The 19,517-nt window shown below is 44.2% G+C and overlaps 1 protein-coding gene across 10 annotated transcripts in view; it reads right to left on the bottom strand.

Moving 5' to 3' along the window:
- Positions 1-8,454: 8,454 nt before the first annotated feature.
- EVC2 (EvC ciliary complex subunit 2) overlaps positions 8,455-19,517 on the bottom strand; it is a 140,957-nt gene continuing 129,894 nt past the window's right edge. For 8 of the 10 annotated variants that reach the window (XM_073805036.1, XM_073805038.1, XM_073805037.1 and 5 more), the window contains 3 exons: positions 16,378-16,574; positions 13,527-13,628; positions 8,455-11,259 (listed from right to left, as the gene is read on the bottom strand). In XM_073805036.1, the coding sequence (XP_073661137.1) occupies positions 10,989-11,259; positions 13,527-13,628; positions 16,378-16,574 (570 nt within the window). In that variant the 3' untranslated portion in view covers positions 8,455-10,988. Of the gene's footprint in view, positions 11,260-13,526; positions 13,629-16,376; positions 16,575-16,816; positions 16,982-19,517 lie in introns of those variants that run through there. The other 2 variants (XR_012331931.1, XR_012331932.1) reach the window with 1 other exon arrangement.

The raw sequence follows: 19,517 nt of genomic DNA, 5'->3' as shown, positions 1-19,517 counted from the left end.
TAAATGATGCCTGCATTTGCAGACCAGGGGCGTCAGGATGGTGCAGTAGAAAGAGATGGGCTTTGGAGTCAGACAGACCTGAGTTAGAAACCCAGCTCTGGAATTTGCAAAGCTGGTGGCTCTTAGGGAGATATTTACTCTATCTGAAGCCCACTTTCCAGAGGTAAATGGGAATAGTAATATCCACTTCTGAGTCTAAAGAGTTCTGAGGAGTTGGGCTTCCCTGGTGGCGCAGTGGTTGAGAGTCCGCCTGCCGATGCAGGGGACATGGGTTCATGCCCCGGTCCGCGAAGATCCCACATGCCGCGGAGCGGCTGGACCCGTGAGCCATGGCCGCTGAGCCTGCGCGTCTGGAGCCTGTGCTCCGCAACGGGAGAGGCCACAGCAGTGAGAGGCCCGCGTACCGCAAAAAAAAAAAAAAAGAAAAAAGAGTTCTGAGGAGTAAATGAGAATGTCCACAGAAGAAACAGCACACAGAAGCCCTAGCTTCGTCCTCTCATAATAAAAAAGTCTCAACCATTTCCGGTCTCCCACTGGCCACATGAGAATTCAGCAGAGATTTTGAGTTGCCCACCAGTACCCTTTATTCCACTTCTATTTTACTAGAGAGCCCCAGTTTGGGCGATGCCATTTCCAAATGACGTTTCGCATCCTCCCTTGCACTTGGGGTTGTCATGTGATTTAGTTCAGGCCAATAATTTGCAAGCAGACCTTATGAAGTGGAGCTTCTAGTAAAGCTCTTTAAAGGGGATTGCCACATCTGGTATATTTTGCTCTTCTCCTTCCTCTTTCCCTCAGCCTAGAATGAAGATGTTATGATTGGAGTTGCAGCAGCCATCTTGGGACCATGAGATAACCGGGAGGATGGAAGCCATGCACCTAGGATGGCTGAGCAGAAAGATGGCACTGGTGACATTGTGGAACTTCTGTCCCAGCCTGGATGTCACTTCTAGATTGTGTGTCATGTGAGAGAAAATTAAACTCCTACCTTATTTACATCACTATTACCTTTTTTTTTCTGTTACATGCAGCAGAACTCAATCTGTAACTGAAACTACGAGTGTCTGCTGATACGCAAATCTACCCAATCATAGCACAATAGAAAAACTGGTAAGAAAAGTTGATTTTAAGTTTTATTATTGTTATGTGAAGTAGGTTTTAGATACTCCTAAATGAGGAATATGATTAGAAGGTAAATTATGAAAATTATTTTCTTTATACCAAATTTCTGATTTTAGATACCATTTTGTGCACTTATCTGATTACAAAGGCAATAGAGATTCATTTTAACAAATTTAGAAGCTACTTAGAAGCACAAAGGAAAAGTAAAAGAAAATCATCTGTAATCAATTCTCCAGGGGCAAGTAATGTTAACATTTTACTCTACTTTCTTCAAGTTCTTTTTTTATTCTACATAATCATTTGAAAAACAAGGTTCCTTCTTTCCTTCCTCCCTCACTTCCTTCCTTCCTTCCTTCCTTCCTTCCTTCCTTCCTCTCTTCCTTTCTTCCTTCCTTCCTTTCTTCCTCCCTCCCTTCCTCCCTCCCTCCTTTCCTGTTTTATTAATTCATTTACTGAACAGACATTGATTAAATGCTAAACATCGTTATCTCTCATAAGTCTGCTTTTTTTTTACTTATTTGTATTTGTTAAAGCTCTCCTTTGTCATTAAATATTCATGAACACCACTAAACAACTGAATAGCAACAATAAAACTGAATAAAATATAGAATATTTATATTATGTTATACTACCATAAAAACTCCATAACAACACAATCAGCCAACATTTGTTAAGCCCTTAATATGTGCTGGGCATTGGGAGTTTGCTTTTTCTTTTCATCCTCTCAACAACCATAAGATGGGTACTATTTCATATCCTCACTGTACAGGTGAATAAAATTAGTATAGAGGTTGAGAAACTCTTCCAGAGTCCCACAGCTCGTCAGGGGGCAAAACAGAGCCTCAAGTTTGGGTCTGTCTCATGCAGTGTTCTTCTTTCTCCAGCTTCTTAATGCAGAAACTTAGATTATTGATTTTAGATCTTTTGTCTTTTCTACTACACCCATTTGATGGTATACATTTCCCCATACATACTTCTTTGGCTGCATCCATACATTTTGTTAGGTTGTATTTTCATTTTCCTTCAACTCAAAAAATGTTTTTAAATTTTCTCGAGACACTTTTGGAGGATCCATATGTTCTTTAGAAGTGTGTTGTTTAATACCAAATACTTGTGTGATTTTCCAGCTGTCTCTCTGTTTTTGATTTTTAGTTTAATTACACTGTGATCTGATAACATACTTTGTATAAGTTCTATTCTTTTAGATTTTTTTTAGTTGTGTTTTATGGCCCACAATGTGGTTTATCTTTGCGAATTTTGTACGTGAACTTGAGAAGAGTGCATATTCAGCTGCTGTTAGATGGAGTATTTCTCCTTGTAGTTCTATCAGTTTTTGCCTCATGTATTTTGATACACAGTTGTTAGGTGCAAACATATTTAGGATTGCTATGTCTTCCTGGAGAACTGACTCATTTATTAATAGGTAATGTCTTCTTTATCCATGATAATTCCCTTTGTTCTGAAGTCTGATTTGCTTCACTGTATAAATCCAGACTTTTCTTTCTCTTTTTGGTTAGTGTTGGCATGCATGGAATGTCTGTCTCCATCCCTTTACATAGAATCTGTCTGAGTCTTGGGTCTTGGCTGTGACTCTCCTGATTGGCCCATCCCTCCAGATTTTAGGGGGGGAGTTTGCCCTGTGACTTCAGTTCTCTGATAGGATCCAGAAAAGACATTGGTTTTCAGTTTTTTCAGCTTTTCTTCTTGTTGGAAAGACAGAAGTTCTGACTTCTAAGCTGAACATGTCAGAGCTGAAACCAGAAGTGGTGTGAACTCTTTTTATATCTTCTGTTTCTCCCATCATGTTTATGTTTTCTCCTTCATTTTGAACATATGGGGAATGTATAATAGCTGATTTAATGTCAACATATGTTAATATTTTCATATCTGTCATTTCTAAGTCAGTTTCGTGACCAGGTGTTTTTTTTCATACTTATGAATCTTATATTCTTGCTTCTTTGCTTGCCTGGTAATTTTAAAATTTTTTATTGGAGTATAGTTGATTTACAATGTTGTGTTAGTTTCTGCTGTACAGAAAGTGAATCAGCCATGTATATACATGTATCCTCTCTTCTAGACTCCATTCCCATATAAGTCATTACAGAGCACCGAATAGAGTTCCCTGTGCTATACAGTAGGTTTTTATTAGTTATCTTTTAGTTATAGTAGTGTGTATATATCAATCTCAGTCTCCCAATTTATCTCCCCCTCTTGGTAACCATAAGTTTGTTTTCTACATCTGTGACTCAATTTCTGTTTTGTAAATAGGTTCATTTGTACCATTTTTTTAGATTCCATATGTAAGTGATATCATATATTTGTCTTTCTATGTCTGACTTCACTCAGTATGACAATCTCTAGGTCCATCCATGTTGCTGCAAATGGCATTATTTTGGTCTTTTTTATTTGCCTAGTAATTTTGGATTGGCTCCAGGCATAGGTGAGTTTATGTTTCGGGGGCACTGGATTATCTTGTATTCCTGTAAGTGGCTTCGGACTTCGTTCTGGCATGCTGTGAAGTCACTTGAGATCAGTTTAAATTGTTTGAGTCTTGTTTTCTTCTTCTTTTTTTTTTTAAATGGTTTTATCAAGATAGAATTTACATACCATAAAGTTCACCCACTTGAAGTGTACAGTTCCCTGTGTTTTTTGTATATTTACAGAGTTGTGCAATCATAGCTATAATCTAATTTTATAAAATTTGCGTTACCTCAAAATGTACCCATCAGTCATCACTCTCCACAATCCCCATGCTCCTGCCCAACCCTCATGATTCCAGGCAACTACTTTCTGTCTTTATAGATTTGTTGAGACTTGCTTTTAAGCTTTGCTATGGTGAATCCAGAACTGTGAATTTATTCCCATTACCAAGGCAAGATCCACCAGAAGACCAGCTGATGCATCACACTCTGGCTGGTGGGAATGGGAAATATTCCCAGTCCTTGGTGAGCTTTGGGAATTGTTTGGAAACTACGTCTTTCTGGTGGTTCTTTCTCCCCACTGACAGTTCACCCTCATGTACACATGGCTCAGTATTCAGACAAAGACTCAAGGGGGTCCTTTTATTGATGCGAACGTGCCCTCCCTCTTTCTCTTTCTCTCTCCCTCTCTGTGTCTCTCCTCTATATTCTGCCTCGTAAATCCCAGTTGCCTCAGCCTCCCTGAATTCCGCTCTCTGTCTCCTCAACTCAGGGAGACTGCTGGGCTCTGTTTGGGTTTTCCCTTCCTGATCTGCAGCCTTAAAACTGCCTCCAGGCACTAAGCTAGGGCAGTCATAGGGCTCCCTTCATTTATTTCCCTTTTTTTAGATATCACGGTCCCATGCTGCCTATTGCTCAATGTCTGAAAATAGTTCTTTCCTGTATTTTGGCTAGTTCTCTAGTTGTTTAAGTTGGAAGTTTAAATTCAGTCTGTGTTACTCTATCATGGCCAGATGTCCTTTCATGTTATGTTGAAGTGAATCTCTAACAACATATAATTTCGTCCATAAATATTTCAGTATGTTTCTCCAAAAGATGAGTTTTTTTTTTTTTTACCATAACTATCAATTATTCCTAGCCAATTGTTAACTCTAGGGAAAATGAAAAGTTACACCAAAAAGGAAATGTAATTAAAATGCACTACATGGATCAGCTTCAAATAAAATTTTATTAGTTATAATAACATAAATGCTGAATATTTAGTGAAAATTGGACTTTAATTGCATTAGATAACTGGAGAGGAAGGGTGTGTGTGTTTACATGTGTATAAGAAAGCTAAATTCTCATCTGCTGTAATAGAAGGTCAATATATGTTATGAATGATACAGCACTGAGAAGTTGCACTATGTTCCTAATAGTATAAATCTTGATGCCACAAGAAACAGCTAAACAGTTGAAATTAGTTGCTCCTGGAAAAGAAGAAATTAAAGGTAAGGAGTAGTGGTCAGGGGACTACAGGGGGCTGTAAGAGACTGTACTTTAATCTTAAATAGAAAAAAAGAAATACTAAAATTTGTTGTATCAGAAGTCAAAGAAACTGAAAATAGGACAATAGAAACAAATCAAGAAAACATAAAACCAGTTCTTGGAAAAGATCAATAAAATCAATATACATGTAGCCATGTTAATCAAGGGAGAGAAAAAGAGAATAAGCTCATTACATATTGGAAATGGAAGAGTGGTCATCACAACTATTCTCTTGGACGTTAAAAGGAAAACAAAGGAATATTTTCCAAAACTTTATGCTTGCACATTTGATAACTTATATGAAATAGACCAATTTCTCAAGAGACACATGCTACCAAAACTCACACAAGAAGTAACAGACAATCTAAATAGGCTTATATCTATTAAGGTAACTGAATCAATAATTAATACCCTTCCAAAACAGAAAGCACTAGGCCCAGATGGATTCACTGGTGAAACTATTCCATATGATAATTATTATTATTCAAGGAAGAAGTGATACCAATTCTCTACAATCTCTCCCAGATAGTAGAAGCAGAGGAAACACTTCCTAAATCATTCTATGGGACCAGCACTACCTTAATATCAGATAAAGATATTATAAGAAAGGAAAACAACAAACCAATATCTTTCATAAATGCAGATGCAAAAATCCTCAACAAAACATTAGCAAATCAAATCCAATAAGAGTGACATCTTTAAAGTAGTGAAAGAAAAAAATTTAAACACTGGAAACCTAGAACTCTACACTCAGTAAAAACAGCTTTTGAAAATGAAGGCAATAGAGAGACTTTTGACACAAAGTGTGAGAAAACTCATCACCAGAAAACTTGCACTAGAAGAAATATTATGGGACATTTTTTATGAAGAAGGTAAGTGATACAGATGGAAATATGGATCTACATAAAAGAAAAATGAGCACCAGAAGGTGCAAATATTTGTAAAAACATATTCTTCTAATTTTAAGTCTTTAAAAGATAACTGCATATAAAAAGTAGAGTATCATCAATGTACATGGGAGTTTAACACAGATAGAAGCAAAAATGTGGTTAACAATAGCAGAGAGGATAGAGCAGGGAAATGGAAGTGTATTGTCGCAAGATTCTTACACTATATGTGAAGGTACGTAATACTATTTGAAGATGGAATATAAGTAAAAAATGTATATTGTAAAACCTAGGACAGCCTCTAAAAAAAAGATATGATAGGATTTCCCTGGTGGTGCAGTGGTTAAGAATCCACCTGCTAATGCAGGGAACACGGGTTCAAGCCCTGGTCTGGGAAGATTCCACATGCCGCAGAGCAACTAAGCCCGTGCGCCACAACTACTGAAGCCCATGTGCCTAGAGCCCCCACTCTGCAACAAGAGAAGCCACTGCAATGAGAAGCCCACGCACCGCAACGAAGAGTAGCCCCCACTCACAGCAACTAGAGAAAGCGCACGTGCAGCAGTGAAGACCCAAGCAGCCAAAAATAAATAAATAAAGTTAAAAAAAGAAGTATGATAATAATCCAACAGAGAAAATAAAACTGAATCATAAAAGATACTCAATACCAAAAAGGCAGGAATGGAGGGAAAAGAGAACAAATAACATGTCAAAGAATGGAAAACGAAATAGCAATTTGGTAGATTAAAATGCAAACACAACAAATATCAACAAATACATTAAATATAATGGTCTAAACACCCCCGTTAAATAAAAGGCAGAGATCTTTAGCATCACCCCCACAGCCTGTAAGGAAACTCTGGGAGTCAGTGATGGTTCATCTCCTGGGGCTGGCAGAGGAATCCCCTTCCCCTGAACATGTTACCACACAAATGAAGTAGGGGTGCAGTAAAATCAGGGAGGAAGTACTCTCAGGTGGGTGAGAAATGGTCGTTCCCATATACATTAATGATGAGTAAGGTCATTTCATAGCAGGTTATCTGTCAAATAAGATTAGTAACATCTCCTCTACCTGGTCTTCTTGAGGATTAGGAAAAATTTAGATAAATCTTCAAGTGATGTGCCTGATCCAGAGAAAGCAAACTCACGAGTAATGGTGTTAGTGCTGTTGTTGGTGGAGTGGTTGCTGGTAATTTTGGCAAACAAAGGCCAGACAAGCAAGGACGCATACAAAGCAGAAACAGAATTATCTCCACACTCCCTACCTGTAGCTGTGTATTGGAATACAGAAGCCAATAAAAAGCCCAAGTAACTGCTTCTACTCCTGGACCATCCTCCATAAGACCTTTAGAGTTCCTTTCTAAAACAAATCATATCATGTCACTCTGTTTACAAACTTTCTAAGACAACAATAATAGCTAGCATTTATTGTGTGTTCCCTGCAGCAGACACATTACAGTATCACTTCATTAATCCTATAAAACAGGCGAGGGAAACAGAGGTTCACAGAAATTAGGTAGCTTCTCTAGGGCCACAGAGTAAATGGCAGATCCAGGAGGCAAACCCAGATCCACCTTCTTCTTTGTGTCTCATTGCCAATCAGTGGCTCCGTGGAAAGTAGAGGCTTCCCCTAGAGACACGGGTAGGAAGGTTATTAGCAGATAATTCATGGAGGTCTTGTAGGCATTGAAAAGTTTTTGGAGGTCTTTCAGCAAGGGAGTGACTCAGATATGGCTACCATAGAACAAATTGACTTGAGACAACCTGGAAAGAATGGACGCTGCTGGCACCATCCAGGAGAGACATGGCCTGGGAAGGAGTGGAGGGGAGGAAGAGGGCATCAATGTGAAGGTTAATGCAGTAGTCCAATCAGCAAGACGTAGTCATCATATTTGGGGGTTGAAAACAGGAAGATGTCTAGGATGACATGTAGGTTTCTGACTTGGTACCATCTACTCAGAGATGAGACATCCCATAGTGGAACAGGTTTCATAGGAAGCCAATGGGTTCAGGGCTGGACAGGCATCTGTGACAAATGTGTCTGGAGCCCAAGAGGAAGTCCAGTCTGGAGATAAAGATTTGGGGTCAAAAGCTTAAAGCTGTCCCCAAATATCCCCAGTCAGGCTGCATCTCACTCCCAAACTCCCACAGCATGGTTTTCAGAACTCTATTTTATCCCTTGCACTTAACGATGATTGATTTTTGTGTCTGTCAACTTAACTAGACTGAACTCTTAGAAGACATGATCCATGGGACACTGAGCCTCAGAGAGGTTAGCAATTTTCTCAAATTCTTCCAACTTGTAAGTAATGGAGCCCCATCTTGAAACCAAGTCCTCTCAATTCAAGTTCCCTGGAGCTTCTCTCTTATGAATAGGCTTCCATGTATTGTGGCAGGTACAGCCCTTCTAGAAGGGTCACTGTCTTCATGTTGGGTGAAAACAGGAATGAAAGGAACCACAAAGCTCAATGTTGTATGTAAAAACATAATAAATAAGCTACATTTATTGCATATCAACATTTTATTGAACACAAACATTTTATATAATATCCAATATCTTCACTCTTTGTGACATCCCTACCCTAAGGTAGGTATTAGGACCCCTGTTTTACAGATGAGGAGACTAAGATTCAGAGTGGTAAAGTGACTTGCTTAAAAGTTGTAGAGCCAGGATTTAAACCTGAGCTACCAGATTCCAGGAGCACAAGATTTCCCTATCACATCTTCGTGTTTCTCATGCAGTGAGTTTAGAGAAATTAAAGCAATAGCTAGTCTTTGTCTATTAACATAACGAGTTATTATTAGGTTCAAATGCTGTATTTTGAATAGTTTGAGCACCTCCTGTTGTTGCTAATAATATATTCAATCAGCCTTCAGCCCATAATTTTGACCTATTTTTTCGAATCCTTATGTGCAATCTATTTTCAACCATGCATAATTCTAGCAGAGTCCTAGAATCAGGAAATTATTAGAAAGGCAGATGGGTCACCTTCAAGGAATACAGAAGGACATAGATGTGGCAGGTGCACACCACCACCAAACACTTTACTGATCCAGTTTCATCTAATCCTCATAACAAGGGATTCTCATCATCCTTTTGTTGATGAAGAATATGAGGCTCTGAAAGGTCAGGTGAGTTCCACAGGACACACAGCTCACGAGCAGCAGAGCAGGATCTGAACTTAAGTAAGCTTACATCAAAGACCATGCATTTTCCACTCCACTATCCTGTGTGAAAATCACTGTTCTTTCTCTCCTCTCTCTTCTCACTTGAGCTTCTGATGGGAAAACTGACCCCATCCACTCTTCTCTCCTGCATTTTAACTGCTTACTTGTGCATATCTGCTAATGCAGAGATATGGCCAACTGGCAGCCACTATGATGGTACACAGCTGCCCCCGGAAGAAGTGCAACTCCAGGCAAAGATCCCTGATCACCATGCTGCACGCATGCTGATGGGAAACTGCAAATAAGACTTGACCTTCAGGTTGCCAAAGGCAATGCGATGTCTCATGGCAGGTAAGGGTTTGAAAGCTAGGAGACTTGGGTTCAAAGTGAGGATTCCTCCCTTACACATGGTGTGATCACAGGCGAGTTACTTAAACTTTCTGAGTCTCAGTTTCCTTGGCTGTAAAACGGGAGTAGTGATCCTCATCTGCTGGGTATTGTCAAGGATTAAGAAGTGGGTTCAATAAAAAGGAACGAAGTTGGGTCATTTGTAGAGACGTGGATGGATCTAGAGACTGTCATACAGAGTGAAGTAAGAATGAGAAAAACAAATATCGTATATTAACACATATATGTGGAACCTAGAAAAATGGTACAGATGAATTGGTTTGCAGGGCAGAAATTGAGACACAGATGTAGAGAATAAACATATGGACACCAAGGGGGGAAAGTGGCGGCGGTGGTGGTGGTGTGATGAATTGGGAGATTGGGATTGACATATGTACACTAATATGTATAAAATAGATAACTAATAAGAACCTGCTGTATATATAAAAAAAAAGTGGGTTCAAGTAGCTGTAAGGGTCTAGAAGCAACTCTCATGTAAGAGATGCTTCATCAGAATCCCTTTTCTTCTCGTTGGTGACAGGATTCCCTCCCTAATCATTTCCCACGCTTAGGAAAGACCCATTATAATTGTATTCTTTGCCTGGTTCTCAGAAAAGCTCATATAATGATCCAACCACACTGTGAGGATGGAGAGGGTCAGGGCACAGGAAAGCACTTTGTGCAACACGAGGACCTGTGTGCAGTCAGTTTGCTGGCAAACACCTGAGGGCAGGTATGTGTCCATTTACCAAGTCCAGGAGAAGGGACAAGGGTTTGGGGCCGTAAAGAGTTCAGTGAGTCCTGACTTTGTTACTTAGTGGCTTTATCATCTTGCCTAAATCCCCTCACCTTCTTAAGCCTGAGTTTCCTGATTTGAGTTGGATATGGTATCGCCCAGTGGTTGGCGCATCTTCTGGCCCCTGGAAAGATGGAGGGCAAATTTCCATTGAACATCATGATGGCCAAAACCCAAGAAGGGATTAAAAATAAATGGTTCCTACAGAAAGCAAAGACGAGTTCCCTTGAGAAGAGCTTTAGGGAAAATGCTCTTCTTTCAAAAGCTCCCTTGATAAAAATAGCATATGTAACAAACACACAATGTGAGAGAAGAGAGAGCCTTGCCTTCAACATACAGCCCACTCTTCAGCCAGGTGTTGAGGGGATGTGAATTAGGGGCCCGGGACTCCTCTAGACCTTCAGCAAGGTGGGACTGAAAGCAACGAGGGTTCACGGGCTGGTCCCCCGTCTCTTCATGTCCTTTGCGATGCTGAAGGGAAATGGGCCATCTGGGAATTCATGGGACCAGATTAAACTGAGTCCATGAAAGTCGTGGTGAGGGAGGGAGAGTGGATGTATCTGTCCTCTGCAAGTGCAATTAACACCTGCAAGTTGTACATTATAAACGCATACACACACTCACGTGGGCAGGAGAAAACAAATCTTTCTGTCTTCAGACTCCCTGGAGCTTTCCTTTGGGCTAGTTCATGCCCAAGGCCCAAGTGGCCTTTTTGGCATTCAGAAAGTTCTTCTTCTTTTTCCTGGGAGGAAGGTGCAGTGAGATCTCCGGCTCCTTTGGATTTCTGAAGATAAAGAGCTTTTCGCCAGTGTTTAATAAATCAATGGTTTCTGCCCCTACAATGGGCACCGGGGCCAGTTCACCAACGGACTCCAGTGACAGGTGTGGCCAACTGCCTTTTCCAGAGAATATCACCCTCTCTCTGAGAGGGGGACACGTCTTCTTTAATAAGCTAAAGAAAGAACAGAAGATCAGATACGACGTTTTTGGCAACTGACTCTCCCGTGTCCTGAAAGAGTTCTCTAGGAAAACCCCCTCTTGTCCCTAGGGCCCCAATCAAGTGTCTTTTAAAGAAAGGTTTTTCCCTGTGGTTGCCAGGTTGCCCCTGAGATTAGCTGAAGCCTGTGGCAGCGGTGGCTGCAGACAGCTCTCACCAACTCATGACTGTTCACTTTTGTGGAGTTTTGTGAGCCTGTGGTCATCATATTGTCAGCACGGAATCAGCCATGGTGGGAGTGTTTCACACCACGGAAACTAAGTGCTACAAATCAGAGCTCCCATCTGCCCCCGGAACAATTGTGAGACATTTCCTAGGACACGCCTGCCTGTGGGCTTCACACTAAAAGCAGGCTGATAAAACCTGATTATAAAGCAACAGTTAGAAGTTAGGTAAAATGTGTTTGAAATAGGACAGAGCAACACACTTCGAGAATATCCTGTAAAAGGACTGCTGGAATCCTGCCCATAAGCAGTCCAGTCTCTTGATAATGGTTCTGACTCCTCCTGAGAGCGCTCTACAACCTGAAAGCCACAGGGTCCTGTGCCCAAGTGGTGCAGGACGAGGCCATGTCACTGGGGGTCGACCTACTGGAGGCCACTGGTAGGCTCGTGGGCCCTTCCTGAACAGGCGTGGCCAATGAGGCTCCATCCCCCTCAGCACGAACTCCTGCCCTGGCAGCTGCATGATCTGAGCAAGGACTCAAAGGCAACTCGGACTGATTCACAGTCTCTCCTCCTCCCACCATTGTACACAGCATCTCAAGGCAAAAAGGCGAGTACAGTGATCCGAGACAGTGGCGCCAGGGTTCTCCTGATCTGTACTCGCCCACCCGTGTCAGTGCAGCCCAGGAAGGCATTCAGCGGCCCCATCCCCATGCTAATCTAGAACAACTGACTTCCGTTCCTTCGTGGAGCGCTTCACAGTACACAGCTTGAATTTAATTTTCTTGGTTTGGGCTCAGTATCCGGTTCTAATTTCTCTGGGACTAAATTCTGATACCTGGCCCATTATCAATGGCTCCCAGAGTTTTATTCATGGACTATTTGGGAAGCTTGTCTCTGCGGCTTCACCGGAGCCCTGAGAAATTATGGAAGGGGCAGGACACTTCTCTTGGACATCTTCTGTTTCCAGAGCACACTTTGGTTATCACATTTTAACCTTGTATGTTAAACGGTCTAACGTAACTCTTGTGACTCACGTTACCCTTTTTCCGAATCTCTAGTGGGAAACACGCGAGACCCTTGGTCTGTTGTTTGTAGCACCCTAAAACCACACTGCCTCTAACTTGCCTCTGCTCTCCAGGTGAGCAATCACCACAGCTGAAAGAGAAGGCACTCAAGAGAGTGAGCAGAGCGCTGGCCCAGAAGTTCAGGGAAATAAAGGGACCCTAAATCCCACGGTCACTTTTAACAGCTGCAGGCATGGGGTCTCTTCCTCTGACCTCCCTGAGCTGGTGAGGCGTGGCCGTGGCATTTCCCTCACTTTCCAGGAAGTGGGGAGGCTCAGTGCAGCAAGGCGAGAGAGGGCTTTGTAAACTATAAAGTCTGAACATTTATAAGGACTTATTCTCCTTCTAATGAGATTCCATTTAAAAAGAGCCATTAGTTAAAATAAATACTGCAATTAAAATGCTAATAAGTGACAACATTCTCCCACTGATAGCTGGTGGCTATCTTCAGCTCATAAACTAAGTGCACTTTGCATTTATTTTTTCAATTGAAGTATAGTTGATTTACAATATTGTGTTCGTTTCAGGTGTACAGCAAAGTGCACCTTTTCCATTTTAGGTTATTACAAGCTATTGAATATAGTTCCCCGTGCTATACAGTAAATCCTTGTTGCTTATCTATTTTATATCTAGTAGTTTGTATCTGTTAATCCCATACTCCTAATTTATCCCTCCCCACCCTGCCCCCGCTATCCCCTTTGGTAACCGTAAGTTGGTATTCTATGTCTGTGAGTCTATTTCTGTTTTGTAAATAAGTTCATCTGTATGACTTTTAAAATTCCACATATAAGTGGTATCATATGATATCTGTCTTTCTCTGCTTACTTCACTTCAAACTAAGCCCACTTTGAATAAAGACTGCGGTCTTTAGGGAAGGAATGTTGACATGTTTGCAGTAACCCTCCCTTTGTGGTCCCCTCCGCCTCCCCTTCCCAGCTCACAGGCAGCCTGGCTGCCCTCCTCAGCCCACCTGAGCAGATGCCCTCATTACCTCTCCTTCCTCTTGTGAGCCCAGAGCATCTTTTCTAATCCTCTGCTTATCAGTTCTCCTCGAAGTTTGCTCTCAAAGGCTTGCCACCAGCCCTGATGTTTCCTGAGGGCAAGAAGGGAGCGTTCTTATATTTTCAAAAAGAACAGAATCTTCAAGCGAAGCAAAATCTTAAAAAGCACTATGGGGACTCCTTCCCTCAGCTTGACCTTTGGCTGACATGAGAAACCCTGAGAGTTTTCACGTTTGTTCTCTCATTCACTCTGTGAACACCGATCAAGGATCTTTTCTGGCCGAGTCAAGACACGGTCTCTGCCGCAAGGGGTCCCCAATCCACGGGTCACAGACAGGTCCCAGGTGACATCAGTCAGATAAAGGAAGGCTGCCGAGATGCGGGACACTTGAGCTGGATCTTGGTAGCCCAGCAGGGAGCGCATGGTGCATTCGAGAAGGAAAGGGCTCCTGCCTTGGCTTCTGTGCAGTCCACCTCCCCCGCTGGAGCGGACACCCCATGCAGCAGGACTGCCCCTTACTCTCCCACGTGCACCAGTGCCTAAGACAGTCGACATGCTAGGATCTCAGTGAGTGTTCATGAATATATGAATAAGAAGGTTGAGAAGGCACAGTGGAAGCTTGGAAGGTGGGTGAGGCAGGGAGTCCTCATGCCATGTGAAGAGGTGTGATTCTCGACCGAAGAAGGGACAGTGCATAAGGAATAGGGGGTGGGGAGGTGTTCGCAGGCTTGGGCTCAAGTTAAGTCAGTAAAGATCAGCGTAGCAGAGAGTCCTGTCTATGCCTGCCTCTGGCCAAGTTCATACTCTGCCTCAGCTGGTTCACACTGCCCAGCTGGTGGGGTGAAGGACCCTTGCCCACGCTGGGCCAGGCTCTCTGTCCCAGGAGTCTAGCTCTTGGGCAGAGAAGGCTGGTCCTCTGAAGGGAGCACCCAGAGAGGATGGTCTCCGTGCTCTCCTTGTCCTGCCCATACAGGGACCCGGCGTACAGCTCTTCCTGGATTCTGACAGGTCCCTCACACACCCTTTCTTGCTTAGATTCATCAGTCAGTTTCTGCTGCGTGAAACCCAAGACTCTGAACTGACGGTGTGCCCAGGTACCAGTCGCTCGGGACACAGGAGTAGTGACTGCCCTGCCCTCAGAGGCTATGGTGAGTGGCTTTTGACTCCAGACGTCATCCAGTCTACTTGGCCATGAGGTCGGGCTACACAAGGGCATGCCCATGCTCCACACTCCTGGCGACACGCCACCTGGGCGCTCCTGCTTTGTCCCACATCCACCTGCCCATGCCGGCTTACCAGCCTCCCAAACTAAACTGGCCGAAGGGGAGCCCGTCAATAAGGTCCTCGTGGGCAGCCCTCAGGCAGAGGTGACATCGCTGTGACCCTGCACATTCCTGCTCCAGCGTCACCACCGACATCTGCCACCTTCATGCTCTTGCCTGACTGGGCACTGAGAGAAACCAGGCTGAGACATGCAACTCTCTGACCGCACCCAGCTCTCTGACCACGCCCACACCAGCCCTGGCCCCACCCACACCCCAGCTCCTGTGACCACACTCACATCCAGCCCTCGTGGTGGGCCCCACCAACTCTAGGAAGGCTCGTCCCAGCCCCTGTGGACTCCCACCCCTGCTCAACAGCTGTTGTTCCCAGGCTCCTATCCTTCCTTTCACCCTAACCCTACTCTTAGCCCTCAGCTGAGTCAGGGACCCCCTTTACGCGTCAGGAAAAATAATGTATATACACACCTTTCCACACAATCATGCCATTTTGGAAGACTCATGGGCTCCGAGACACCCGTCCCCAGCCTCCTGTGGGTCCTGGTTGAGGACCTCGGCTTCACTGCCTGGCCTTCAACACTTTCAGGTCTGCTCGCGGCTTTCCCTGTAGCCTCACCCCCAGCAAATTCTGCTCTCAAGTGGCACCACTGGCTGCCCCAAACCCACCTTATCCACAGCCACGCTTCATGTCTTGACTTATAAAGACCCTTAACTGATCAAACGCACACCTGAAACTTGACCCTAAAAAAGTAGCTCTGCAACATTACCCATAATTGAGGAGAAATGAACGCAAACTAAATGTCCAGTAAGAGGATAACAGTTACATACCCTATGCTACACACCTCAGTGGAACAACAGGCAGCTGTTAAAAATAGTATCTATGGAGATGTTTCAATAACTGGGAAAAGTATGAATTTTAATTTGTTAATAAAAACAGCAGAAATAGCGTCAAAATAGTGTGATGATTAGAAAGCCGTCTGCACGTGGACAAGAGTCAAAAGGTAATAAGCAAACTTGCCTCTGATATAAGGTTCTGAAAAGCACGACACAAGGTTGTATATACTGGGATTCCTATACACACACACACACACACACACACACACACACACACAATGCACACACTCATAAAACCCAGCAGAGGAAACATGTTCTGGAGGAAGAATGGTAGCAAAACGCTAACAGCCATTTTCTCCAGCTGATAGAACCATGGATATATTTTTCTTCTTTTTCTTTATGTATTTATTGTATTTATTTATTTCCTTTATTATTTATTCCTTGGGCTGTAAATATGCATATATGGCATATTTACAGCCCAAGGCAACTTATTCTCTTAAGATCCTACTGGGGAAATGAATTGGTGATGAAAAGAGAAGCTGTGGACAAAATACTTGGGTCTGCCGTGACTTACACAGAGGATGCATAGCGACTCTCTGGGATGCTGTCTGTTTCTTGAGCAAAGAAACTCCCCTGGGAAGGCGGGTGTGCTTGTGCCCCGTGGTCCCGCTCCCCTCTCCCATCCGTTCTCTCTACAGGGACCTCGTTTTCCCACCCTGTACTCACCCCCTCCTGCCCAGGTCAGCCTGCACCCCGCCACCGTCACTCTCCGCTGTGTGGTCCTGATGCCTCTGGCCCACGGGATCCAGCACGGAGAGCAGCTCGGGCTGCAAGGCTGCAGGCGCAGCCACGCTCAGGAGCCAACGCAGCGTGCTCCCCGGCAGCATCGCCAGCTTCGACAGGTAGGACGCCAGTCTCAGCTCCTAGAGGAGTGAACGCAGGGACTCAGGGCCTCACGGCTCTAACCTTGACGAACAGCACGTTTTAACGGATCACAGTCTTAGGACTTTTTGTCCCAGGGAGATAAGTATTTTAGTACCTCAGTCTTGAAACCGTGTTCCCAAAGTCACAGAGCTGTCAGGAAAAATCTATTTGGCCAGCAGCCTTGGCTTGCCATGACATTCCCCAAGCCTTTATCCATCCCTTCCAACTTCTCTCCACTCACTCTTCACAGCTGCAGCCTGGGCCCATTAGTAATTTCTCCTTCTGCTCATGTTCGATGAGGCGATAGGGCTCAGAGGGAACAGCACAGACTGGAAACGACTGAAATGTGCCCAAATCCGTGGATGGTTAAAGAAACTGTGCTATGGCCGTGCCATGGAATACCAGTCTGCAGGGAAAGGAAAGAACTGGATGGATCCCTAGGGCGTTTCGCTGCGTAAAAAGAGCCAGGCCCCGCTGTACTTCCACGTGAATAACATTCCAGAGGTGACAAAGTTTAGAGATGGGGAACAGAGCTTAGCGGCCGGGGTTGGGGGTGTGGAGGGGAAGTGGATATAACTATGAAAGCGTAGCACAAACAGGTCTTCGTGGTGACCAAACAGTTCGACATCTTAAATGCGGTGTCATGCTAAACTACATGTGGTAAAATGACACAGAACTATACATGCATTTTATATGCATGTCAACTTTCTGGTTTTGATATTGTCCTAGGGTCCTGTAAGATGCAACCATGGGGGGGAACAGTGAAACAGGGGTCAGGGCACTGGAACTCCCCATACTAGCTTTGCAACGTCTTGTGAACCTAAAAGTATTTCAGAAAAAGGTTTGAAAAGGAGAAAGAGTACAGGCAGGCTCCGCACGCCCCTAAACCTGTGTTGGCTCCCAGCCCCACTGCACAGAACTGTGTGTCCTTGGGAAGTGTCTTTATTTCTCTTCGGGCCCCAGCTCCCTCATATTGTAAAATGAGTTAACAATAATACCTATGTCAAAAGGCTTTGTGAGGACAAAATGAGCTGTGACGTGTAAAACTGGTCTGTGTTAAGAAGGCAAACTCCCTTTCCTAGCAACAGCGTGGGCATGCCTGGCCACCTGGCCAACCAGAGACCTTCCCTGGGATTTTACACAGCAAACCCAGGAGAAAAAAGCACTTTATACAGCAAAACCAGGAGAGCTGGATGCTGAAAGGCCATCAGCTCGGGGCTGTCAGCTTTCATGTCCCTTCCTGTGTGGAATAAGCTTATTAGTGGACACAAAGAAACAGGGGAGAGAGACAGAGAAGGAGAGAGAACCACAAAGAGTCCTTTGCCAGTTGAGCCCCCAGAGCTCAGCTCTGCTCTTGGAGGGGACAGTCAGGGTATTAATACATTTCGTTTACACTCAAACTAGTTTGAAATGAATTTCTGTTACCTTCACCTAAAAAGAATTCTGACTTTACAAGACATCTAAGTGCCGTGCTTGACAAATCAAGGTCATTCAGTGAGTGCTGGTCGTTGCTGTTGTTACAGTATTTGTATGAGCTTCCTATTGCAGCTGTAACAGATCACCCCAAACTTGGGCTTAAAACAACACACATTTATTCTCTTACGGTTCTGGAGGCCAGAAGTCTGAAATCAGTGTCACTGGGCTAAAGTCAAGGTCACCCAGGCTGGCTCCTTCTGGAGGCTCCCGGGGAGAATCCCTTCCCTGGCCTTCCCTAGCGTCAGCTGCTGCCTGCATTCTTTGGCGTATGGCCCCTTCCTCCACCTTCAAAGTTCATCCTCCAATCCCTGCTTCTGTCATTCTCACATGGCCTTCTCTTCAAGCTGTGACTCCTGCTTTCCTCTTGTAAGGACACTTGTGATTATATTTAGGGCCCACTGGGATAATCGAGGATAACACCCTCATCTTAAAATCCTTAATCACATCTGCAAAATCCCCTTTGCCATAGAAGGTCATATTCACAGGTTCTGGGAATTAGGACTTAGACATGTTTGGTGGGCCATTGTGCCAGATTATTAGTACACTTATTCATTCAACCAACACCACGATGGGGTCCTACTGGGCGCCAGACCCTGTTCCAGGCACTGGAGGCAGAGCAGTAAGTAGCACAGACAAAGTCTCTGCCTTCATGAGGCTCACAGTCAGTCAAAGAGACAGATGGTAAGCCTACAAAGAAACCCCATATCAGGCAGTGTAGGTGCCAGGACGCAAAACAAGGCAGGATAAAGAGACAGAGGGTGAGGGGCGGGGGTGGCTGATATATGAGACAGGTAGTCAGGGAAGGCTTCTCCGAGGAGGTGACGTCTGAGCAGGGACCTGAATGAAGTGAGGAAGTGAACCACGGGCACATGGAAGGGAAGAGCTTTCCAGGCAGAGGGAAGGCAAGGGCAAAGACCCTGAGGTGGGGATATCCTTGGCACGTTTCATGGAGAGCGAAGGAGGCCAGTGTGGCTGGCATGGACCGTGTGAGAAGGAGAGTGACAACAGTTAAGTTGGGACAAGTGGCGGGGGATCAGCTCATACGGACCTTTTCATCGTAGGGAGAATTTTGACTTGTCTTCATGGTGAGCTGGGGAGTCACTGCAGGAATTTAAGCAGTGGGAATGGCATGAGCTGATTCTCATTTTTTAAAGATGACTTCGGATGACACAGGGGCCATGAACCATCTGCAACAAGTGAGGTAGCAGAGGGGCAGCATCTCAGGCAAGAGATGGTAGCTGTGTGAGCCAGAGTGGTGGAGGGGAGGTGGTGAGAAGTGGTGGGACGCGGGAGACTCTTTGATGGTAGAGCCAACAAGGTTCATTGAAAGACAAGAATAAAGGATGACTCCACCATCTTTCACTTGGGCTGCTGGGTAACTGGTGTCATTTACTCAGATGAGTGGAGCAAGCCTGGGACAGGGGACTGTCAGTCACTCGGAGTTCTGTTTGGACAGGTTAAGTCAC

Source organism: Tursiops truncatus, chromosome 5, assembly GCF_011762595.2.
Source record: "Tursiops truncatus isolate mTurTru1 chromosome 5, mTurTru1.mat.Y, whole genome shotgun sequence".
Taxonomy (NCBI): Eukaryota; Metazoa; Chordata; class Mammalia; order Artiodactyla; family Delphinidae; genus Tursiops; species Tursiops truncatus.
This window is presented reverse-complemented; position numbering and strand designations above follow the sequence as displayed.